Raw genomic sequence first — 25999 nt, forward strand, 5'->3', positions numbered from 1 at the left:
AGGCAGAGGCGGTGATTGGCTGGGTGGCTCTACAGGCTCTCAGGCGGTGTTCTGTGATTGGCTGTCGGGGGGTGTTAAGAAGGCGGTTGGCAGTTTGAATCTGAAGCTGGTCCTGGCGAGCGTGAGTGGTAATTGGGGTTGAGCGCTGTGCAGCCATGGCCTTCCCCAAGGCCCCCCTCAAGCGCTTTAATGAGGCCACTGGTGAGCGTGCGTGGGGCCCGCGCCCTGGGTAGCTTGAGGGCGGACCCGGCCGTGCTGTCGCTAGCCCTGGGCGTTTAGTGGCTCTTCCGGGGGAGGGTGCACCCAGCCCGCGGGGGAGTGGGAGGGTTAAGGGTGCTCTGTGGCCTTGCAGGGGAGGCGATTGGGGGCCGGGGCGGCTGGCCTTGATGATGTCCTTGAAGCCTCCCGTTAGGGCCTGGTACAGCTGCTTGGCTGGGCTGGTGCTCACTAGTCATAGCACCCGGCTGAGTGATGCTGAGTTAAGGTTTCTCTCGTCCCTGAGGCACCCGTAGGCTCCCAGGCTTGCCTGCCTTTGTGCCTTGATTAAATAGCCTACTGCTAACTCCTGAAGGCTGGCGTTGGTGCAGCGCTGGAAGAAATGGATTGCCAAGCATCCAGGCGGGCAGCTGTCCATGGCCTCCAGCCCTTGATCAAAGGTTGTTCTGGATCAGCGCACGCTCAAACGTCTGTTCAAAGAGGTCTCAGGTCAACAATGCTATTCTCCAGTATCGGAGGGGTAGCCGTGTTTGGATCAGTAAAAAGTGACAAAGAGTCCTGTGGTACCTTATAGACTAACAGACGTTTTGGAGCATAAGCTTTCATGAGCGAATACCCACTTCGTCAGATGCGCGTGGTGAAAATTTCCAGAGACAGGTATAAATATATGCAGGCAAGAATTAGTCTAGAGATAACAAGGTTAGCTCAACAAGGAAGGATGAGGCCCTCTTCTAGCAGTTGAGGTGTAAACACCAAGGGAGGAGAAACTGCTATTGTAGTTGGCTAGCCAGTCAGTCTTTGTTTAATCCTGTGCTGATGATGTCAAATTTGCAAATGAACTGAAGTTCAGCAGTTTCTCTTTGGAGTCTGGTCCTGAAGTTTTTCTGCTGCAGGATGGCTACCTTTAAATCTGCCATTGTGTGTCCAGGGAGGTTGAAGTGTTCTCCTACAGGTTTTTGTATATTGCCATTCCTAATATGTGACTTGCGTTCACTTATCCTTTTACATAGGGATTGGCCAATTTGGCCAATGTATATAACAGAGGGGCATTGCTGGCATATGATGGTATATATTACATTGGTGGACGTGCAGGTGAATGAACCGTAGATGTTGCGGCTGATCTGGTTAGGTTCCTGTGATGGTGTCGCTGGTGTAAATATGTGGACAGACTTGAATTTTTGTTACCACGAATACTGTCAGCAGACCTATTTCAGTAAGGTAGCAAGCTCATGCTTATGGATTAAAGGGCACCTCCTTACCCACATCCTCTGGACTGTGAGCGATGAAATTGCATGCATTGGAACCTGGCCTAACTGCTCAACTTTTTGTAGGGCTGCTCTGTTGTCTTCACTGGAATATAAATGGCCTATTTATACCTGGTATAGAGTACTCAGAGTATGTTACCAGGGCTTTGGAGCGGAGCCTGAAGCTGGAGTGCGGAGCAGCTCCGGAGCAGTGGAGCTGCAGGTTTTTGCCTGGAGCTGGAGCACAGCTCCAAAGCCTTGTATGTCACAAGCGTGCTTGACAGGGACTTCTGTAGTTGCACTGTAAATATTCTGTGGGTCACTGTCACTTGATGCACCGCAAGCTTCATCTTCCTTGACTGTGGCTTCCAGTCATTTGTGAAACTCTGAAAAGATGCTGCTGCTTCTACTGAGCTTTGCTTGTGATCTTTCTAAACATATATGCTTTAATCTTGTTTCTGGGATAAATTCTATGGCAGTGGTCTCCAATGCGGTGCCTGCGGGCACCATGGTGCCCATCTAGTGCCCAGCAGGGGAGAGAAGCCATGGCCCCATGCCTGCTGGGGACAGAGAACTCTGGGGCTGCAGGATGAGGGCGCTAGTGTTCTCGGTCCCTGGCAGGCGCGGAGCTGCAGCTTAAGCCAGAGAGAAGCCATGGTCCTGCGCCTGCTGGGGACAGAGTACTCCAGGGCTGCAGGTGCCAGTGTTCTCTGTCCTCCTGGCTTCTCTCTGCACTGCCCAGAACTAGCGCCAAAAACCCCCCAAAAACATTCTGACTGCAGAATGGACGGAATGCCGCTCCGTAGCATGTGCTGCCCCAGGCATGTGCTTGCTACACTGGTGCAGTTGTCAGAAATGTTATAACATGGTCAAGAAGGTGGTCCAAACTATTGAAGAAATTTTATAACTTGTTTTTTTAGATCATACCCCATCCAAGGACAGCAGTCCCTCCATCTCTTTTTGGCTTTTTAGTACTTGATGTCATGAAGCAGTAATGTGTCATTACACTGAATATTACTGACTACAATTTTTCCATTCAACCAAAGGTCACTGTAACTGTCCAATCTTCTTAGCGTGGAATCTCATTTCTTCTTGAAATGGAACTACAGATACAGGCCACCCCCTCACTAATAAAGGGGCACCTAGTTAGATGGTTTGTTTGTTAATTAAAGCTTTAATACAAGATATAAAAAAACAAAGATTATATCCACAAAATCTGAACTGGTGACAGTTTAATACAGAGCTTTAAGAAATTGACTGTCTAAGAACTGCCTCTCAGAATAGGTATTAGTGATGGACTGCATTTATATACAGTCCCACCAAAATATACTTGGAGAGGTCAGAGGGTGGCAATTCATATCCATTCAATCCCTGACCTCAGTGTCAGTAAATCAGCCTTGGAAACTGAAACAAGTTGACAGACTCGCTTAAAGTAGCTTGCCATATTCTGAGACCACGGAGGACAGGATATTGCCAGCTGAAAGTGTAAGAGCAATGATGAATCCATGCCGGTGTGTTCTCCTATCTTTCTTGTTTCCCTTCAAAGACACTTTTGCAAGCAGTTTTTAAAAATTATGCACTTGGAAAAATGGCAGAGTTCAAATGCGCCTCCCTCTTAAAGTGGAAGGGACTACCTTTTGAAAGTTTGTGCCATTCAAAGTGCCAACAACAGTGCTGAAATAGGGCTGATCCAGTCTTAAAGGAACAAGATTGTCTTCTAATTGCTCTTGTGTTTCCAATAACTACTTGAATAGACTTTAATGCACTAATTTTAAGTCTTTCTGCGGTATTGAGTATAGACCACAAATCTAGTTTATGGTGGTGGTCCATACACAAACAGGTACGAATGCTCTGCTATGGGCATAACTTTACTGCAGGTATGATCTGCAGAATGCTTGGACAAGCTCTGTCTGTCTGTCTTCTGCGCTTTTATTTGGATATCTCTTGTGCAGATTAAAAACTGAGAAATGCGGTATAGGTCTGAACTGCCTGGTGGCAATCAATCCATAAATATAACTCTCTCTCCTCTTTCAGATTCTCATAACTAGTGTTCTCTCCTGTGCTGAACATCTCATTCCCTCATTTCTAGCTTATGCCCCATCACCGGGGTCCTATGAAGTCAAATCTTCAGAGGCATTGAAGGGACCTGTGTCTTTTGACAAATCCCAACGCTTTAGAAAGCAGAAAGGTAAGTAGTCCTACAGCTTGACAAACTTGCAATTACAAAGTTTCAAAGGGCTTGCAATGCTGAAACTATCACCTGGTCTATACTTAAAAATTAGATCAACCTAGCTGCATTGTTCAGGGCTGCTGAAAAATTTTGCATCCTAAGCATCATAGTAAGATCAACCTAACCCTGTGTAGATGCAGAATAATTTTTCTGTTGACCTAGCTTCCACCTCTTGAAGAGGTGGGTTAACTACATAGACAGAAAACTTCTTCCATCAGCACAGCTGTATCTCTTTTGCTGTTGTAGCGTAAACATGGCCTTGGTCCTGATACACTGCTGCTTCGGTTTGCTTTCTCAGTGCTTGAGATAATGGTCTGTACTTTGCTTTTGCTTCACGTTGGTTCATTAACCACCTGCTTCTATTTTAAAAGGCTGCCAGCAATTTGAAAAGTATGCTTATCTGAATTTCCCTCCTCCAGTAATACTGCATTATTTTCATTGAAACATTGGACTTTTTTTCACTTCATGCATTCCATCCACCTACCTGCATAGTCAGTTTCTCCTTCACACTGCAATTGAGGAGCTACAGTAAGCTGTAAAGTGGCAATATTTCATTTCCTGAGTGTATATCTCAGGACGGGTGGTAAATTCAATAGAAACTGCATAGACTGTGAATTGATGGTGTCCATCTAACTCTTGTACAGTGCCAGGTATAGAAGATAGTTATAGTTTTATCAAACCTTCAGATTTGAGGTGGACATTCTAACAAAGATCAAAGACTCTATCAAATGTAGTCTTTCCACAAAAACAGTCACTCAATCTTGACCTTTTAGTATGGTGAAACTTTGTCTCCACAGGGGAAATGGAAAATCAACAGAATTTGAACAGTGAAATGAATGACTGCTTGCCCAAAACTGCAAGAAGACTTAAATCTCTGGGATCAACAGTAAGACTGTTTTTGTCTCTGGTATAGCTATATTCATACTGTTAATTCTTGGCAAACCTATAGTTTTAGTCTACTCTGAATTTGGGTGTTTAAAACAATGCATTCTCCAAATTTTGAATCGTTGGATAGGATAACTGGGTTTATTTCAAGGCCTATCCTTATGCCCATCCTGTAGGGACTAAGAAAGAAGTCCTTTTCTTTTAAATGGAATGTAGCTTAGTCAGACCTGGAATAATCCACTTGCTCAGGGTCAATAGAAACTCTACCTGTGGTTGGAGAGGTGATGGCTTTTTCCTGAGAAGGGAGAGGTAAGGAATAGACAGTTCAAGTGCTGCTCTTTCTGTTTAGAGTCTGGGAGAGAGAGGAGCTAAGTAGCTATTGAGCCTCTGCTGCCTTTCCCATAGAATAAAGTGACAAGCAGAAAGCCCCAATATGGGGACATAAGAGGCTGGGGGGCCCCAAATACTAAGGATGCTTGGGTATTTGGGGGGAGGAGAGAGAGACTGACTCACACTTCCTTTTCCTTTTCCCCCCATCCCACCCATGAAGAGAAGGGGTAGAACCACTTAATGTGTGAAAGTCAATTAAATATTTTGTAGTTTTGAGGGAAGAGGGGGTTTGATGCTGGGTTGCAGGGTTTGTTTTTGTTTTTTTAAATTAAAAAAATAAACAACCCTATGGGCTAGTAAGTTAAGTGTTTGAGAAGTGGTAGGAAGTCTTGCTAACACAACTTCAGTGTCAGGTTTTCAGTATTATATTATGTAAATCAATATAAAATTCTTATGATTAGCATACTAGTTCAAATAGTCCAATATGGTTCTCATAGTGGCAGTTTATTTTGTCAGTAATTTTCAAGAAACCCTGCAATGGAGTAATCAACCTTAACTGAATACCTGTTAGTACTTAGTTTTTGTGCTCTTGGGTATGAGAATATGTAACCCTTACATGCTTTTCTCCTATCTAAAGGATACAACCATCATGAAAGAGCTGAAAAAACAAAAGATGCTTGAGAAAGAGGTATGAACAGATTTCTTTATGGCTTTTTTTTAAATTATGTGACCACTATTGGCTTCACATGGAAGGAATTAAAATTGCTAGCTAACAAAATATGTAACCTGACACATTGATTAAGCTTATGAATAGGTCTGTAAAATGACCAAAGCAAAATTTTATCAAAATAACTATGTATTAACTACTAGGTTTGTCAGTGGTACAAAATCATAACACTTTGATTTAAGCATTGCCTGTTCTATAAAGGTTCTTATAACATGCTCATAATATCTTAGCTCATTCCATTAATGAATTCATCTGAATCTTCTAGGCTAGCAATAAATTCTGGAGCAAATATCTCAAAATGAATGAGAGAAACTGCTTTTTCTTGTCAAGAGGTGGGATATTGCTGAAGCTGTAGCTTTGGAATTAAGATACAAACTTCAAGTGTGGGGATGTTAAACTTCTCCCTCTCACTACTAAAACTATATATTTTGGCTTCTCTCCACTGTTAAGGGTGTGGTGTTGACATAAGTGCCTTTCCACCCTTCAATCCAGAGGGCCAGTTTTGCCCATGTGGCAAATTAGAGAAACCAAGAGATTATTTTTGACTTGCACTCTGGCTGAAATAAACTGAGTAGGGCAAAGTAGCCGGATAAAATGCTAAGGATACAAAAGCCACTAAACTTAATGACAGGTAAAGATCTTCTGTAGTAACACTCACATGTCCTTTCCCTTTTTCTAACAGTTAAAAGTTGTTATAACAAAGGATAATCTGTCTTCACAGGAGAACAATGGACATCATTCAAACTGAACTTGTGTTTTTGTTTTGGTTTTTTTGGTTTGTTTGAATATTTATTACACTCCTCTAATTTCTAACAAACAACTTGTTTCCTCTAGATTCGTGCATTAGTGAGAGAACGTGGAGAGCAGGATAAAAGACTCCAGGCTCTAGAGGAGGATTTCATGAAGTCTGAAGCAAAACTAACTGCAGCAGTCAGGGAGAAAACATCACTCTCAGCGAATGTTGCTTCCCTGGAAAAACAGCTTCTTGAATTAACAAGAACTAATGAATTTCTAAAATCAAAGGTATTTGTCTGGATCTGGATCCACTTAATCAAGTTAGCAGAGACGTGCTATGGTTTTGTCACTTTCTGTGCAGGTGACATCCTCAAGCTTGTTCACAAGCAACAAAGTTAATAGTTTTTAGTCTTCTACAGTTAAGAAAAAGACTGGACCTGATCCCTTTGATTTGGGGTTGGTAGGTTGACGAGTAGGACTAATGCTCACTCTTGTGTGAATAGAGTACAAGGCTGTACTTGTAAATTATATGGCAACTTAAACTTCAATTGCACTGTCTTTCACACTTTCTCACTGTAATTTTGGATGAAACTATGTTATAACAAAGTTGAAGTAATTCTACAGGGTAGACAGTGATGCTTGATGTTACTGTCTGCAAAACATCCTCATCTTGTGCCTATGTGGGCTCTACCAAGACAGTGCATAAGAGAGGAGAGGTAAATTTCCTGCTAAATTATCAACCAAGATGCTGTGCAAGGAAAGCTTTGTTTTGGAGGACACTGACAAAGAGCTCTTAGGTGAAAAAGGTGGAAGAAGATTAAAGATAATGGGTGAAATTCTGTCTCCATTGGAGTCTATGGAAACTTTGCCACTGACTTCAGTGGGGCCAAGATTTTACCTACTAGCTTTGATTATCTTGACCTAAGCAATTCAGGCGTATCCTGAATAAAGTCCCATATCAAGTGTGTACTTGTGTTGCTGAGTTCTTTTGATCAAACTTGTTAGACTTGACATGTGGCAAGTTGAAATCTGCTGTTAATCCTAAGGTGCAACTAGAATTTATGCATAGGCAAGTGGTAAACTTTCAGTGGAGATTAGTGACTTGTGTAGGAACATTTTCGGTATAGTATGTTTCTAGGGCTCTAGCTTCATCCCTTCAGGTTCCTGCCCTCACCAGCAATGGGACTTATTATACCATGTTAAATACATAAAACTGATTCAGGTAAATAAAGTAAAACTTTTACAACACTTTTTTTTCTCTCAAGCTACACTGCAACACTTCAGTGGTAGATACTGTAGAACTTTATAATTTAAGAATATAAAGTCACAAATATGCCTTTTTAATGTAACATTTGCCTTGGCTTGTGCACTTTGCAGTTTATTCAAAGTCAGTTTACAAGTACTTTTTCCCCTCTAAATCGGTAAGAAATGCAGATATCTTTTTGGAGGGAGGGAATTAATAAGGGTCAGGGAAGGCCCTTAAGTGAATGTGAACTGCTCTTCTGTGTAGGGCTAATCCTGTGTTAACCAGAAAGTGTTTTGTCTCTGTTCAAGTTTTCTGAAGATGGCACACAGAAAAAAATGAGCAGTCTATGCATGGAGTTAATGAAACTCAGGAACAAGATGGAGACAAAGAGTAAGGTAAGTTACTGTACTGAAATTGCTCATATGACAGGAACTTGGATCTCTTCCAGAATTAGAAGCAGGATACTAGCATTTCTACATGGTAGCTTTCAGTTGAAATGCTTTAATTACAAATCAACTTGCAAATAATGGGTTCTTCCAACTCCACTGTCAGAAGTAGCTATTCCACTGTTTAAATGGGAAGTGAGCCAAAGGGCTCAAATGACTTCAAGTTTGCACTGCAAGTCTACAGCAGAGACGAGCAGAATCCAGATAATTAGGCTTCAAGAAATCCTTAGATGTCACAATATCCATGTGCCTGAGATGGACCACACTGAGAATGCCACACTCAAGGCAGACTGCAAGAGACAGGGCAGATATTCTTCAGATCGGTATCAAAAGAACTTCCGTAGCACTGCACTGGCCACCAAGAAGCCAAACACAGTCCCTTTTAGGCATTCCAGTCATTGGTTCTTATCCATAGAATCAGAATATCGGGGTTGGAAGGGACCTCAGGAGGTCATCTAGGCCAACCCCCTGCTCAAAGCAGGACCAATCCCCAGACAGATTTTTACCACAGTTCCCTAAATGGCCAGACAAACAAGTCTAGTATTGTGAGAGGTTACTGGAAAAACGCACTTCATTATATGAGGTTCTACTAATCCCAAAGGATCAGACACTTACATATTGACCTGGGGAATCTCAGATCTTACCCACATATCATACTGTCAGCTTACTAAAGATTGGCTCACTAAAGATTTTTTATTAAGGAGAATTATTGAATGGCTAAAGAATCATATACATACAAGTGACTTTCAGCGTTCACAGATCAGGATCATAACAGTGATGGAATAGACTGCAGGCTTCCAGAAGATTGGAAGGGCCTCAGTCCATAGTGTTAAATATTCATTTTAGTTGTAAACCCATAACCCAGGGAACTGGAGCAGGAATGAGGCAAAATGGAGATGGCTCTGGCAGTGTTCCTTCTAATTTTTCCCATGCATGTGTGGAATGAATTTTGTTATGTGCACCAATATGGAGGAGATGTGTAGACTCCTCCATATTGGTGCACATAACAAAATTCATGTGGCAAGGGTGAGGCAGAGGGTTGTAGTGTTCTGGGTTGGGGCTAGAGATGAGGGGCTCAGGACTGGGACAGAGGGTTGGGGTGCAGCAGGGGAGGGCTCTGGCTCAAGGTGTGAGCTCTGGAATAGGGCCAAGGATGAGGGGTTGGGGGTGCAGGTTGCCCTGGGCTACGGCAGGAAGAGTGTGCGCGCACACCCCTCCAGCTCTCTTTCCACAGCAGCACCTGAGATGGTGGTGGAGGAGTTGGGGGGGGGGGGGGGGAGAGCCTCTTCCTGCTGCACCAGCTCTAGGGTTGGGGGAGGAGCACCTCTTCATCACATGTCCTTACATGGTTTGCAAAATCACAAGGGTCAGCATTGGCTCCTGGCTGTCTGAGGCATCCACACAGGGGTTGGCAAACTGGGGGCCAGATGCCTCCTGCCAGCCATTTTTAATCTAGTTCTCAAGCTTCCTCTTGGGAGTGAGATCCGGGTCTTGCCCTGCTCCAGCTGGGGAGCAGGGTCGGAGGCTGCCCCACGCAGCTCCTAGAAGCAGCGGCATGGCCCTCCTCTAGCTCCTGTGCATAGGGCAAGCCAGGGGGCTTGGCTTTGCATGCTGTCACTGGTCCAAGTACCACCCCTACAGCTCCCATTGGTCAGGAACCATGGCCAATGGGAGCTACAGGGGTGGTCACTGCAGACAGGGCAGTGTGCAGAGCTACCTGGCTGTGCCTCTATGTAGGAGCTGGAGAAGGGACATGCTGCTGCTGCTGCTGCTGCTGCTGCTGCTTCTTCTTCTTCCGGGAGCTGTTTGAGTTAAGCAGTGTCTGGAGCCTGTACCCCTGAGCCTCCTCCCATGCCCAAATCCCTTGCCCCAGCCCTGATCTTCTCTCTTCCTCCTCCTGCCCTCCGAGCACCTCTCATCCCTGGCTCTACCCCAGAGCCTGCACCCCCAACTGGAGCCATTTCCCCTCCCACCCTCTGAACCCCTTTGGTCACAGAGCACCCTCCTGCACCACCAAACCCCTCCTCCCCAGAGCCCTGTCCCACATCATGAACTCTTCACCTCTGTCTGCAGCCGCAACCACAGTGCCCGCCCCAACATGCCAACCTCAATTTTGTGAGCATTCATGGCCCGCCATACAATTTCTATTCCAAGATATGGCCCTCAGACCAAAAAATTTGCCTACCCCTGCATCCACAAGAAAGGCCTGCCTCTGCAATGGCCCATTGTGAGAGTGGAGTGTCCTTAATGGGCCACCAACACAGAGTTGGCTAGCCCTGATATAAATCTAGTTCTAAGGTGTCACCCAGGCATACAAGTTTGAGATACAGATCTATATCCAATATTTGTAACTTCAGATACAGTGATGCATGGATTTAACCAGGATAATCATAGCTGACAAATTCGAACTTTTTCCATTGACACCTTACATGATACACTTTGTATAAGATGTTGCAATTGAATAACAGCGATACAAATGGTCATCTTCAATCATACAGCATTATAATTCAGGTATGTGTTTAGACCCCACTGCCTCTAGAAAGCAAACAAAATAGCACCATTTAATTCTGTAAAAATCACTGCCATAAATATAGCTTCCTGATATACTTTCTCACTTCATATTCATCTTGAATTCCAAAGTCATAATTTGACTCCAACTGCACTGGGCTGTGCCAATAGTAAATTCTGATTTATGGTGGCAAACTCTCCTGGATAAATAAGCCTGTCACAATGCCTAATAGGAATATAACTTGTCGGCTATATTTTATGCTTGTAAAACGTCTATAGCTATTAACTACTTTTTTCTTTTTTTTTTTTTTTTTTTCTCTTTTTAAAGAATGTCCTTGCTAAACAAGAAGACATGGAAATGAAGCTGCAGGCAGTCCAGAGGAATCTAGTGCATTCCAAAGGAAAAGTAGCACAGCTGGAAGAAAAACTGTAAGTAATAGAGGAATTACCTCTGGTATAAATTGCCAGCTCCCATTGTTGGTTATACTTAACTGTAACATGGCAAATTAAATGAGTGTCAGCAGATGCTAAGGAGAAGAGAAGTACTGAAAACAGGGAGTTGACAGGAGCTTGCCAGTGGATTGGAATCTGGTGTAGCAGAAAACTAATAGAAAGTGATCTGTAAATCAAGTTTAGGCCCTGTTGTAAGAGGTGCCTAGTATAGGACCCTGCCCCTTAGTGTCTATTTTGTAGCAAGACAAAATAGCTCCTCTAATATTCCAGTTGTGACTGGAATAGAAATCTGTCAACCTTGGGTGACTTCCATTCCATAGCAAAAAGAAGGTATTGCATCCTGCAAGGTTTCAATTTTATTTTGTGTCAACTCAAGCTATTGGCGTACTGTAGGTAACCAGTTGACCAACGTTAATATCGTTCAGGTGAGCTAGCATGTATAATATGGTAAGAAGGATAGTTTAGAGGATTAAAGCACTGGACTAGGACTCAAGCTAGCTGGATTCAGTTCCTGGCCCAGACATAGACTCTTCAGTGAAGGTTATGCCTCCATTCTACAAAATGGGGAACAACAATTGTCTCCCTCACAAGGGTGTTGTGAGAATTTTTGACCTGAAGGTCCAGCTATTCCTCTCCAACTTGCTCTAATACCCATTGTGGAGAATGTCTTTCTAGAAGCCAACTTTTTCTTACACCACCTCAAGCTGAGGCACTTGATTTGCAGCCTTTATATATCATAAAGGCAGAGAGGCAGGCCCCATCCATCACCTCCAATTCTACCCTGAAGCCAATCAACAACCAGTGTACTTCACCTCACTGTGCAGGCCGCTGCTTTTCTACATCACTGCACATTTCAAAATGGATCTCAAGTGTGACCCATACCCAGTAGCGTAGCTAGGGGAACAGTGGGTGGGGGTGGGGGGGAAGTGATTGCTCCCCCACTGAGCACAAGTGGCGCCTTGTCAATTTCCTGGTGCCTTTGTACTCACCCAGGGGGAGCGATTTTTAAAAAAAAGCACTGTGGTGTTTTTATTTTACTCATCCGGCGGTGCTCTGGGTCTTTGGCAGCAGGACCTTCACTCGCTCCCAGTCTTTGGAGGCATTTCGGCAGTGGGACCTTCCGTGCTGCCAAAGAAACTCGGAGTGAGTGAAGGGTCCACCACTGAAGATCCAGAATGCCGCTGGGTGAGTAAACGCGCCACCCATTGCGGCACCTTCTTTTATTGCTCCCCGTTCCCTCCATCTGGCTATGCCACTGCCCATACCACCCTGTGCTGAAGCATGTGTGAAGTAGAATGGAATCCTCATTACACAAAAATGTTTTGTACACTTTTCAATGTCTCAGGAGTCAAATGCCTGAGCTGACATTGCACTTTGAGTTTGATAATAAAAGTAAAATTCATGGAACTGGTGGTAGTGATTCTGCTGGTAAACTTAGAGCTAATAGTTCCTGGGGAATGCAATTGGTCATGGGAGACATTAGTATGTACAACTGGCAGCTAGATGTAGCATTTCCCAACTGATGTCCCTAATCATGAAGTCCTAGATAGGGATCTGAAAAAATCAAGTAGATTTTCTGCCTAATACCATCTTCTCACTGCTACCAGAAGTAGCAGTTACTGACTGGGCAGGATCTCATGCCACCCCCTTCCCAGACTGTAGGACAGAGAGCCCCTAGGCTAGGTATGGAAGAGAGTGAATTTATTCTGTGAGGTTAGCATGAGCTCTCCTTAAAGTTTGTTTATTGCTTCCCACGTGCATGTGAATGGCTGAACATTCAGTATTTGAAACTGACAATGCAAAATCTACTGAAATGCAACTCTAACAGATGCATGAGGAAACGTGTCTAATTTCTTATTGTGTGGTACTGAATTACTTGTCATCTAGGTGTATTCTGGTTCATGATTAGATGCCTTAATACTAGCAATCCACAGATGAATGCAGAATTTCTGTTAGTTGTCTTCAGGCAGCTACTTATTAACCTCTGGCTCTGTGCAGCTCTTCTTGAGTATCTGGTTTTAGAAATGTCATGTTAAGCGCAGCATCTAAATTTCTTATTTTTAGAACTGCTACTGAGAGAGACATGGTTGAAGAAAAGTCTGACACTGAGAAACTCTTGGAATATATTACAGAACTCAGGTAACAAGTTTCTATTTCAGATTTGACAAATCAAGTGTCACTTAAGCTTCAGTTGTAGGGGCTTGATCAAGCTTTTAGTGGTATTTCTAATTTGAATTGTACAAAGATCAGTATTATAACTCTTTCCTTTATATGGGAGAGAGGGCATCTCTAGTCCATTTCTTAGATTTAAAACCTTCAAACTAGCTTGACTCTTGGTAATTGAGCAAGGCTTCACCTCTCCATAGCGGCATAGAAAGATACTTCCATATACAAAATTGTCTGGTCAACACTACTTATGCAGAGTTTTTTTTTTATGCTGGATTTTTTCCCTCTTAGGCCTTGTCTACACTGCCACTTACAGTGCTGAAACTTTCTTCGCTCAGAGGAGTGGAGAAAAATACTCTCTTCTCCCCCCCCCCCCCACCCCAAGCAATGCAAATTTCAATGCTGTGAAGTGGCAGTGTAAACAGTGCTACAGCATTGGGAGGTATTCCCCTTGCAAGAGTTTTTACTACAGCGCAACTGCACAGCCATTTTAAAATGCTGCCATGACAGTGCTTTGCTGGCTGTGTAGACAGATGGTTCAATACAGATGCCTTCCAAGATCAATGGGACAACTATGTATTGCAGATCCCAGTATAGAGAAGGCATGTGCACAACTGGTGTGGAATTCCTTTGTTGGGGATCCACCCTGCCCCTTAAAAGGGTGGAGAGAGATGCAAAGACATACTGTTAGAGAGAGGGAGGGACCCTTAAGCAGAGCCTTGTATCTTCATGCAGTGAGTCAGACATTGTAACTTTCTCAGATCTGTACAGTTCCTGCATACATCTGAGACTGGTTTCCACTTGTCTCTGGAGAAGGGGCAAATCCCCAACCAGTCCAATTGGCTGGGGTCGCTGGGGGGCAGTCAATGGAGAGAACTTCATAGGATTCTTCATGAATGTTTTTCCATAGGAGGAATGATCCGAGTCTTAGTTAACTCTCAAAGTAGAAGCTGCGTTAAAGGTGAACTATAAAGACCTGATCTCCATCATTTGTCCTGAGCTCTTTCATCTAGAAATGAATCTTTCCCAAGTCCTGTTTAGATACTTGTGACGTCAATGTTACACAGGATTATGTTGGTACAAATTGTGACAACAAATGTAAAATTAAGCAAAATGTAATGCTGACAGGTATCTGGATTTTTTTCCCCCCTTAGTGGAACTGCAGAACAGATAGAGAAGTACAAACTAGATCTTGTCCATATGGAGAAGATACTGGCACAAAAGGACCAGGACATCATGGCCTTGAAAGATTTTTTTACAGCAAAAGAGGAAGAACAATCTAAACTAATCAAAGAGCTTAATGAAAGGTGTCAGTTGCTTGAACAAGAAAAAGGTAACTGTTGAAGCCTGTGGGCTGAGTCTCTGGACCCATGTCCAAACTGATTTCATCTAGACTTTATGTAACATTCTGTTGAAATGTAGGTTAGCGTGTCCCAAGTCAAAACTGTGGTATGTCGTTATACTGAGCTGTTTCTTTACCTATTATTAGCCCAGATTATAGTCAGAAGTATTGCTGCTAACCAGTACTGAAAACTTCACCCAGCAGCAGATGGAGGGGTGGGGGGAGGTGGGAATGGGGAGCTGTCTGAACCAGTTAGCTTGCATTCTGGAATTTCCAGAGTAAGTATGATTCCACTTGAAAAATCACTTGGTTCTAGTTCCATATTCTGACTGATGGGATGTGAGCCGTTCTCCAGGCAGCAGTGCAGCATTGCATTGTCATGATTCACTGCTGCATATCGTGGTATCTTCTGGCTCTAGACTCCACTAAGTGACTCATTTCTGTACACCTATCTGTAATCCCAGCAGTTGTTCTGGGAGACGGTCGTGCTTCCTCCTGCCCCATTTTCTTTAATGCTAAAAGAGAGAGCCTCTTAATGATTGCTCTTGTCACCTAGGATGGAAGAATGTTCATATGATAAACTCAGCAGCTCACCAAGCTGTGGAAAAGTCTACTCTTAAAAAAAAAAAAAAAAAAAAAAAAAAAGCACCACAGTATACTGTAGGGCAAAGCTCTTAATTATTCTGTCCTCAAAGCATTCTTATTTTGGCATCTTTCTCTTCTATAGAGAAACTCTTGACTGAGAACAGAGAAAAAAAGCAAAGTATGAATGCTGAAATAGAAAGCTTGAAAAAGAGACTCCTCCTAGAGGAGCAAGAACACCAAAAACTTCAGCAGAAACAGGAGGAGATCTATTCTCAGCTGCAACAAGAGAAGGTAAACTAAATACGGACTTGATCTACGTTCTTAGCAAATGCTGTTGAATTCTTGCTCTGGTTTAGATCAAATCGATTGTGGATGTCTTTATGAATAAGGGCTTGTTTACACAGAAAACTAAGTGGCATAGCTATAGTAGACTAACTATTAGCTAGTCTACCTCATGTAGACAAGCCCTTACTCTTCATGAAAATTAAGATTTACTGAGTGAACTCAAAACTCCTTTGTACTAATAGCTATATATTTGTGCTGTCTGTACCTGTAGGAACTTTCCACTTCCTTACATCAAAAACTGTTAGAGTATCAAGAAGAGATGACAAATGAGAGGCTCCTTTTGGAGGAAGAACTAGAAGAAGCAATGGATGAGTTAGATAAACTGCATATTAAGGAAGAAAAGGCTGATAAGTTGGTAAAGCACTTGGAACAAGAGAACAAGACCAGAGCTGAAGAGCTAGCACAGATGGAAGCAAAGCTGAAAGGGTTTGTGAAAAGAGTAACTCTAACTCTAACTGTTACTTTTAATGAATTTGGAAATACAAATGGCAATCCCAGGTTCAGTTAAAAAAAATTCTCAGCAGAATACTGACTAAATTGACCTGTGGCCACCAGCTCTTTTTTCTATAGCAGTTGGATCTAATCCAGTATCTTCAAAAAGCAGCTCTTAATTTTAGCAACTCAATCCTATCTGCTTATAAATAAGGGCCCTCCCAAATCCACGGCCAAGAAAAATCTGTCATGGACTGTGAAATGTGGGTGGGGGTGTGTGTGCGCTTTTACCCTATACTACACAGATTCAGGGGATACCAGTGTTTCTCGAATTGGGGTCCTGACCCAAAAGGGAGTTGCAGGGTGTCGCAAGGGGTGAGAATCATGGTATTGCCACCGTTACTTCTGTGCTGCCTTCAGAGCTGGGCAGCTGGAGAGTGGTAGCTGCTGACTGAGGGCCCAGCTCTGCAAGCAGAGGTTTGTGCTGTTGCTGGCAGCAACTCACCCTTTAGAGCTAGTTTTCCCAACCAGCAGCCACTGCTCTCCAGTTGCCCAGCTCTGAAGGCATCACTGCTGCCTGCAGCAGTAAGGGTAGATGGTAGCAGTACCCCACACACACCCCTGCAATAACCTTGTGACACCGCCCCCTTCCCCCCCCACCACCCACAACTCCTTTTTGGGTCAGGACCTCTACAATTACAACACTGAAATTTTAGATTTAAATAGCTGAATCCATGAAACTTTACTACTTGTAAAATCCTATGACTCTGAAATTACCAAATTGATGGTCCATTTTGGTCAAAGCCTTAGTTATAAGGACACCAAGTTGCTCAGCGACTAAAGGACTGAAGTGTTACTGTTCAACCAGTCTTTTTTTAAGCTAACTTTGCAGAAAAGATGTTAAGTCAATTACTATTTTCATTTTTGTATCCAACATTAGGGTGTCTATCAGAATGTAATTTATGAACTGCTCTGCTAGACAGTTTACTGACTCAGGATAATGAAAAAGTATATAAAGCAAGATGCTGTGCACAAATGTACTCTATTTAAGCTCTTATTAGACTTGCTAGCTCTAAAGAGAGCTATTTCTCTTCCATGTGAAGATAAAATCTAGAAGTCTTTAGCCCAACTGGATAACATTGACTTTGGGGTTCTGGAGAAATTAAACTAGCCCAAGGAGATCTGCTGTGTGGACTAGAGAAGAAAAACAGTTTAATCTCAGAGTTGAGATTAATTGACTAAGCACTTTACTTGCAACTCTTCTTCCTGAACTCAAATTCCTTCTACTTCCATGGTAAAAATCCCATCCTACAGACACAACTGAAATTAAAGCACTGGGGAAAGAAAATGATGTAAAATCGAAACTGCTAGGCAGACTCTTGAAAGTGGTATTGAGGAAAGAAATACACTGGTTTGGATCAGAGGTAACAGGAAGCTGATAGAGCAAGTCTGTCATGGCCAGTACGACCACTGCTGTTTGTCCTACACCAGTGTCAAGATTTGGACTAAAGAATGGAATATTAAAATCTATTTTCAGGAAGAATGTTGAGTTAGAGAGAACGAATGAAACACACAGTAAAGCCATTGTTCAACTGCAAGAAGAGCACAGCAACACGCTGCGTAAACTTGGAGAAAGTGTTGCTGAATTTGAAAGGTATGCAAATTAACTCTAGCTGCTGGAGGGAGATATAGAGGAGTGGGATTTCACAGGCTCAGACTTTCGCTTTTTCCAGGTAGGTGCGCCGCCTGCTTCTCCACCCTGCGTCTCCTACCTGCTGCCAAACAGATGATCAGTGGGTGACTGGGTACTGAGCACCTGCTTTTACCTCTCTCTTCCCTTGCCGCGCCCTCCCCCACCCCCCGTGGTTGTTCTAGCCTTGGAGCACTCATGGAGTCAGCATTTAAATCTTTCAACTTCTTGTGTACGTGATATGTGCCATACACTTGTAACCCAACACTGTCAATGTTAGTGGAACACCCTTTCCAAATGATATTTCCATTCCTGAAACCAAAACTACATTAAGACTGTGTGCATTGGCATTGTGCAGCTTAACTTTCTGTTAAGATCCAGATGAATATTATGACAGTTAAATGTCTGATCACAGGCTGTTCTCTGATTTAGGGATACTGTTGCTTTAATTGCTGGAAACTACACATGATGGAAAGTATTTTAAAACTGAACTGGTAATCTTGTACTTTTAAACTCTTAAAACTGGCAGAGGATACAGAATTAGCAAAAACACTTTGTCTGCCAGTACTTTCCTAAATTTTTTAAAACAATGAGTAATTACATCAATCTGATTTTATGTAACTGTTATGCAAAAGGGCATTCAGAGAGTTAGGTCCGACCCCTTGGTGACTTCTGACAGAAATGGGGAGTTTTTTTGTATTTGGTCATCTGTACTAATTGAAGCTTTGGTACAATTTCAACAGGATTGTAGACACTGCTTATAATTTGAGCACTCTAATGTATTTGATGTGCCATGAATGACTTGGAGTATGGTTATAAAACTTGCAGATGGTACCATGCTGGGAGGGGTTGCAAACACTTTGGAGGACAGATTAGAATTCAAAACAACCTTGATAAATTGAGAATTGGTCTGAATTCAACAAGATGCAATCCAATAAAGATAAGGGCAAACTACTACATTTGGAAAGGAAAAATCAATGCACAACAAAGATGGGAAAAACTAGCTAGGCAATAATACTGCAGAAAAAGATTTGGGGCTATAGTGGATCACAATGTGATGCTGTTGCAAAAATGGGTAATGTCATTCTGGGATGTAAAATGTGGGAGATAACTGTCCCACTCTACTTGGTGCTGATGATACCCTAGCTGGAGTCTGTTTCCAATTCTGTGCACCACATTAGGAAATATGTGGACAAATAGGAGAGGACCACAACAAATGACAAAAGATTTAAAACACCTGACCTATTAGGAAAGGTATGGGTTTTTGTGTGTGGGGGGGTGGGGAGGGTGTTAAATCTCTAGCCTAGAAGAGAAGGCTGAGAGAGAACCTGATAAACAATCTCATATGTTAAGGGCTGTCATAAAGAAAAGTTATGAATTGTTCTCCAATCCACTGATGTTAGGACAAGAAACCAATCTGCTTAATCTGGAGCAAGGGAGATTTAGGTTAGATAACAGGAAAAAGTTGTAACTACATAAGGATAGTTAAGCACTGAAACAGGAGGCTGCGGAGTCCCTGTCATTGGAGGTCTCTAATAACAGATCAGACACACACTTTTCACAGATGGTCTTGAATTGAAATACTTCCTCGCCATACTGAGGCAGAATTAACTAGACCACTTGAAGCACCTGGCTCTACATTACTATGATTCTGTGATAGGATCTCAAATAAAACTTGCATCAAACTTATGGTGGATTTATTACTGTCTTCAAAAGGACTGAATACTGCAAAATGAAGATTAGCATCTGTTACTTAAATGCTAAACTTTTCCTTCTAGTTACAAGGGATCTATGACTGAAGAAATGGCATGTCTCCGACTAGACAATTCTTCTCTACAGGAGAAAGTAGTTGAGCTGAGAAAAGTAGGCCAGGATATGCAACAGCAACTCCAGGAGCTGGAACATGCCAAAGACAAGGCAAAAGAGGAATATGCAAGGTAATGGACATCTGATTATTCCTTGAAGTGGTTTGGGGGGGCACCTTTGACATGCCTATGGCCAGACCATATGGAATATTTCTCCAGTACAACTAGTGGTATGAACTGTTTCTCGTTGGAGGAATAGACCTTCAGCTGCAGGGCATTGAAAGGTTGCTGTGCAAAATCCACTAGTATATGCAATGCAGGTTAGGAAGTGACTCAATTCAGTTGGATAGCTAGCTAGAATACCTCGTCGTGCACGCACACGCACACACACTCCCTCCTCAACTTGGGTAATGGACTATCCATCTATTTCATTGTTTGTAAATGCTTGTCACCCGAAAGCTTCTTGCTGTTGGCTAGAGTGAAAAGGGAACTTCAGTCTTCTCTCTACCACTACTTACTGCTTCTCCAAATGCCTTGTGTGACCTAAATCTCTCAGCTCTAATTCTGCAGTTTTGGGGTTTGTTCCTCAAGATGCCTGACTTAAAGTCCATCCAGGTCAACTATTTGTGACTAATCTGGGCTACCTAACTTTTTCTTGCTCTTTAATCTAGGCCCTCAAGATACACGACAGTGGTATTTAACTGTCTTGAAAGCTGTCACAAGTTCACTTTTTTTACCATTTTATCTCCAGTATTTGACTACAACAGGATATGTCTAAACCAAAGGCTTACCAGTGAATGACATAGCATTTTAAAAGCCTTTGGTAAGATTATAAAAGAGCAGTTGGCCTCTTGACATCCAAACTGATTTTTTTTTTTCCAGCTCTGTGTACAGTGAAGTTTGTAGCTTGGATAAATAGTGACTTCTGTAAGTTACTAACTCTTCAGTTTAGAATCTTACAAATAGCTTAATACTCTTCAAGTTCACACCTCCTTGAAATGCTTAAGGAGACAGAAGTGTACAATTCCTGCTGGATTTATTAAGGGGCTCTTCTCATTCAGGAGTCAAAGCTTCTACTGCTTACATTAACTGTTCAATTACACCTGTTTAGTTTAGCTTTGCAGGTCTGTCTGCATGAGATGTATCCTTCTGCGAGTAGCTTGAGTGGGTAATCCGTTAATAGATACACCCCAAGTTGTGTCCCTAGCTGTTTTGTCTCGGACAACTACTGGAATAAGACACAATACCTTGAATTAACTTAATGTGTGAAAACAGTCCTCCATTGGACAGGTCAATAGGCTTCACAGATGCTTTCCTTGCACAGAAAGAGATACTGCCTGAACTACTGAAACATTACAAATATTGTAGGCTTAATCTGATAGCCCCTTTCTATCTCTCTGGCTTCCTTATGCAACACTGCCTGTGCAAACCTTGCTATTTCAGTCTAACCATTCTTTCTGTAAGTATAGTGGCTGGAATGCTGCAAGCTTTGCTTACTGCTGATTAAATCTGAAACTCTCCAAATATTTCATGAGGAAGTAACAACTGTTTAACTTTTCCCTTCCCTAGGATGCTTCTAGATGCCCAGACAAAGCTAGCGCTGAAAGAAGCAGAAATAAGGAGAACCAAGGAATCCTGCATTGCACAGATAACTAAACTTCAGACAAAACTGGAAGAGCAAACTGAAGACTTCAAGAAACAGCTTGAAGTTGAAAGATCAAGGTGACTCCATATCTCTGACTGGTTTAGTAATGGGAATACTTCTAAGACTAGATTATAACAAAACTGCTTGTGTATTTCTGTTCAGGAAAACTATAGATGAAAAGGTGGCTGCTGGCTTTGAAGAAGAGATACAAACCTGGCGTGCGCTCTATGAAGACTTGCACAACAAAACTAAGCCTTTTCAGGTTAGTCTCTGTGCTAAACAGCATCTACAGACTTAAGATTCATTACCAGTGGGTCAACACTCATCTATAAAGAGTTGGAGTTAACTTGGAAGATATTACTAGGGCCTGGTCTACACTACACATTTAAACCAAATTTAGCAGCATTAAACCGATTTCTAAGCCTGCACCCATCCACACAAGGAAGCCCTTTATATCGATATAAAGGGCTCCTTAAACTGATTTCTGTACTCCACCCCGACGAGGGGACTAGCACTGAAATCGGTATTGCCATGTCTAATTAGGGTTAGTGTGGCCGAAATTTGATGGTATTGGCCTCCAGGCGGTATCCCACAGTGCACACCATTGTGACCGCTCTGGAAAGCAATCTGAACTTGGATGCACTGGCCAGGTAGACAGGAAAAGCCCCACGAACTTTTGAATTTCATTTCCTGTTTGCCCAGCCTGGAGCTCTGATCAGCATGGGTGGCGATGCAGTCCCAAATCCAAAAAGAGCTCCAGCATAGACTGTACAGGAGATACTGGATCTGATTGCTATATGGGGAGACGAATCTGTCCTATCAGAGCTCTGTTATAGAAGACGAAATGACAACAAAGCATTTGAAAAAATCTCCAGGCTATGATAGAGTCCACAGCACAATGCTGTGTGACAAGCATAACGGAAAGCCAAAGAATCAAATGGACACTCATGGAGGGAGGAGGTAGTGAGGACTCCAACTATCCCGCAGTCTCAGAAAAGCATTTTCATTCTTGGCTGAGCTCCCAATGTCTGAAGGGTCAAAAACATTTTTTCCCGGGTGTTTCAGGGTATATGTCGTCAATTTACACCCTCCCCTCCCCCCCCCGGAAAGAAAAGGGGGGAAAAATCATTTCTCACCTTTTTTCAATGTCACCCTATGTCTACTGCATGCTGCTGGTAGACAGGGTGCTGCAGCGCTGAACACCAGCATCCCCTTCCCGTTGGCAGATGGTGCAATATGACTGATATCCGTCTTCATCAGCCCATGAGTGCTCCTGGCTGGTCTCGGTGAGGCCGGCCGGGGGCGCCTGGGTAAAAATGGGAATGACTCCTGGTCATTCCTGGCAGATGTTACAAAACAGCTGGTAACCATCCTCATAGCAACTGGAGGCTGAGCTCCATCAGCCCCCCGCACCCCCCTTCATGTCTAAAGAAAAAAAGTCCAAGCAGTACAGAATAATCATAGCAGCTGGAGGCCTCCTCCCCCTCATTTTATCTCACTAAAAAGTCAGTGTTTCTTATTCCTGTCTTCTTTATTACTTCATCACACAAATGGGGGGGACACTGCTACGGTAGCCCAGGAGGGTTGGGGGAGGAGAGAAGCAACGGGTGGGGTTGTTGCAGGGGCACCCCCTAGAATGGCATGCAGCTCGTCATTTCTGTGGGATCTCTGGGGCTCTGACACAGAGCGGCTGTGCTCTCTGGTTCTCTAGTACACTTGCCCCATATTCTAGGCAGGACTGACTCTATTTTTAGACAAAACATAAAGAAGAGAATGACCTGGGGAGTCATTCCCATCTTTGTCCATGCACCCCAGCTGACCTCAGCGAGGCCAGCCAGGAGCACCCATGACAGCAGCAGATGGCACAAAACAATTGATAATTGTCATCTCATCACCAATTTACAATGGCAGACAGTGCAATAGGGATGGTAACGGTCTTGGCTACCTTGCAAAAGCAAATGAATGCTGCTGTGTAGCACTGCAGTATTGTGTCTGGCAGCAGCATTCAGTGCACATACGGTGACAGTGACGAGGCAAAACGGGCTCCATGGTTGCCATACTATGGCATCTGCCAGGGCAATCCAGGGAAAAAGGGCGCAAAATGATTGTCTGCCGTTGCTTTCATGGAGGAAGGATTGAGTGACGACACTTACCCAGAATCACCCGTGACACTGTTTTTGCATTGGGATCTCAACCCAGAATTCCAATGGGCGGGGGAGACTGTGGGAACTATGGGATCGCTACCCACAGTGCAACGCTCTGGAAATCGACGCTAGCCTCGGTACATGGATGCACACCGCCAAATGTGCTTAGTGGGGCCGCGTGCACTCGACTTTATACAATCTGTTTTACAAAACCGGTTTATGTAAAATCGGAATAATCCCATAGTGCAGACATACCCTATGCCACTAATTCCCACCCTCCCTCTTGCATATGACTTCCAGTGTCCCAATCTGGGGAAGAGATATTAGCTGGCTATCACCAATTTCTTGTTCCACTTAAACTTAATGGAAGTGTTGGGGGCATAGCTATTCTTCTTAAAGGAATAGGCAGTGATAGTTCATGGTTCCCTTATCTCCTACTCAAACTCTCTTTCAGCAACAACTAGATGCATTTGAGGCAGAGAAGAATGCTCTCCTGAATGAACATGGTGCAGCCCAGGAAGAGCTGAACAAATTAAGTGATGCATATGTTAAGTTACTGGGCCATCAGAATCAGAGGCAGAAAATCAAACATGTTATGAAGCTGAAAGATGAGAATGCCCAGCTCAAACAGGTTTGTCAACTGACATGTGTAACACATGTATCATGTCAAGCCACTAAGCAACATCACCCTAGTTTAAGATAAACTATCTAGATGCTGACAGGAAACATTTGAACTTATTCAGAGTTTAACACTAAAATAATCTGGGACAATTCTGTCTAGCCTGGAGTTGGAATGAGCCACTTCAGCTCCAGGCATCTACATCTGGGCTAGTGTTTAATGTTTGACAAACCAGGTAATAGCTGTGAGAGGACAAATCTCTCGGCTTGACCTCTTGCTAGACCTAATGGAAACGGATCCCAAGTTCCATATTGCCACACTGGCCAGAGCCTTGCAAAGAAAGCAGGGGATATTAGTGTCTCGTAGCATCACCAATAGACTTTTTAGTACTTCTAGAACGCCATGCTCTTGAGTCAGGTGTAAGTAAATAAAGCTTCCAGTCATCCAAATATCTTTTGTCTTTCAGTTTTTAGACTTCTCTTGACTAGTGTTTGTTAACATAGCTTAACTTAACTGACTCATGACTGCTTCCTTCATAATGCGATGACCTCAGAATTATACTAAAGTTTTTGTTTCCTACTTCAGGAGGTTTCAAAACTGCGTGCTCAGGTGGCTAAGGAAAAACAAGCACAGAAAGAGCTTCAGGAGCAACTGAATGAAATTCAGGGCATCAGGCGCTTTGATTCTTCTAAAGCTTTTCAATATGATAGCAAGGAAAATGGTGCTCCCAAAACTCCTTTAAAAGAAGGTAAGTATGGGTGTTAAATCAGATGAGTGATACTCAAATTGAGGCTTGCATGGATCTCTTGTGGCTCGTTCAGCACATATTAAAACACTGATTTAATTATTAACCAATCAGGATGCTTTTACTATGTTAACCTATTGTAGTTGATAAAATAATACGGAGTCAGTCATTTTGCTGTAAGAATTTTATTTATTCTGTTGTGTATATAAAAATAAAAAAAAATAGTAAATGAAACAATGAATTCACACTACTGTGGCTTGTTTGGGTAACACTGATCACTAATTTGGTTCCTGAATCACTGAGGTCTGAGTATCAATGGTTCAGATCATGTATAAGCGTCCACACTTCCTTGCAATTATCCCTCAAATATAGTCAAAACAAGACTTCACATTATATAAACTACCCATTCCATATGGGGAAATGCAGAACCATAACTTAGTAGCAGTAATTAATGTCTTGGTTAATATGTGAACTTTGAGTTATTGTTTATCTAGAGTAGTAAAAACATTTACAAGAAGCTCACAGCAGCTTTTCTATTGCAGGCAACAGGAACAAGTGTTGATCTGCTCTTGGTTTCAAGATGATCCTGTTAACTTGCTGGGAAAAGCTAAATGCTGCATTGAAGATTCAAGGGACCATATGTACATTATAAAATCAAGGATCAAGGTTGCACAATGATGGGTGTCTAGTAAGAGCCCTTAAGGGAAAGGCTTTCTTAAATATTTTTAAAGAACAATGCTAGCTTTATAACTTATTACCCAGCGGGTAATGGATGACTGTGCACTGGAAAGGTTCTGTGGTCAAAGCCTGCTTCACACTGGGACCCAGGGAAATATTTGGCATGTCACTTCCTAGTGTGTCTAAACTGTCTCAACTGAAGAGAACAGAATACCAAAAATAGATTTAAAATCTGTCCATCTCTATGGTCATTTAGTATAATGGGTAACAAGTATTTAATTTTAATTCAAGAAATAGTGTGTTTACTTGGGTTGACTGCACATGATTCTTGTACATTAGGCTAAACTTTCACTGGTTTGTTCACATGTACTTACTGATGGAAGGAGCATTTCGTGAGACCAGTCATCTGTTGGCTAGCTTCACATGTCATTCCCTAAACCACAGAATAGATGTGAAATCCTGGTTGCCAAGTTGATCTCTGGCCAGTTCCTGGGAGAGTCCATGCCACCTAAACCACGCTTGACATTCTAACTGACAGTCTTGGAGGTTAGTGACTTAAAACATCTTGCTGTAGAAGTCTCAGGTCAAGATTGGCACAGACAGACTGAGAATTTTTGTTTGTGACCTGCCTGTGCTCCTACATCCTGGATGGGCTTCCGTTTCCAGGTATGTTGGTGACCTTTAATGAATGCCAAACTCACTGGGCTCTTACAGTTAACACTTCACTTTATCTAGCTCTTTGCACAAAGTCAACACATGGAAACACAAGGAAGCCGGTCTTCA

The 25999-nt window shown here is 42.8% G+C and overlaps 1 protein-coding gene and 1 long non-coding RNA gene across 2 annotated transcripts in view; one reads left to right on the forward strand and one right to left on the reverse strand.

The window, feature by feature from the left end:
* The first annotated feature begins 98 nt into the window (after nt 1–98).
* HMMR (hyaluronan mediated motility receptor) lies at nt 99–25170 on the forward strand. Its single transcript, XM_050962638.1, has 18 exons — nt 99–201; nt 3550–3648; nt 4488–4576; nt 5543–5593; nt 6467–6655; nt 7922–8008; nt 10896–10996; nt 13085–13159; nt 14341–14519; nt 15256–15404; nt 15670–15884; nt 17428–17544; nt 19359–19517; nt 20955–21107; nt 21193–21292; nt 23629–23805; nt 24379–24541; nt 25081–25170. Exons 1-18 carry the CDS (start codon nt 156–158, stop codon nt 25098–25100), a joined length of 2169 nt encoding a protein of 722 aa, XP_050818595.1. The 5' UTR covers nt 99–155; the 3' UTR covers nt 25101–25170.
* The window catches only part of LOC127055687 (uncharacterized), a 35137-nt gene continuing 19388 nt past the window's right edge, over nt 10251–25999 (reverse strand). The window contains exons 2-3 of the long non-coding RNA XR_007775557.1: nt 22167–22336; nt 10251–10594 (exon numbers count right to left, since the gene is read on the reverse strand). This is a non-coding gene — a long non-coding RNA (uncharacterized LOC127055687). The remainder of the gene's footprint in view (nt 10595–22166; nt 22337–25999) is intronic.

This window comes from Gopherus flavomarginatus, chromosome 7 (genome assembly GCF_025201925.1).
Source record: "Gopherus flavomarginatus isolate rGopFla2 chromosome 7, rGopFla2.mat.asm, whole genome shotgun sequence".
NCBI classification, from domain to species: Eukaryota; Metazoa; Chordata; order Testudines; family Testudinidae; genus Gopherus; species Gopherus flavomarginatus.

Excerpts from the sequence above, each read along its gene's own strand:
- HMMR (XM_050962638.1), top strand. The coding sequence starts at position 156 with ATGGCCTTCCCCAAGGCCCCCCTCAAGCGCTTTAATGAGGCCACTG. Across the intron at positions 3,649-4,487 it reads ACGCTTTAGAAAGCAGAAAG|GGGAAATGGAAAATCAACAG; the intron begins GTAAGTAGTCCT and ends TTGTCTCCACAG. Across the intron at positions 14,520-15,255 it reads GTTGCTTGAACAAGAAAAAG|AGAAACTCTTGACTGAGAAC; the intron begins GTAACTGTTGAA and ends TCTCTTCTATAG.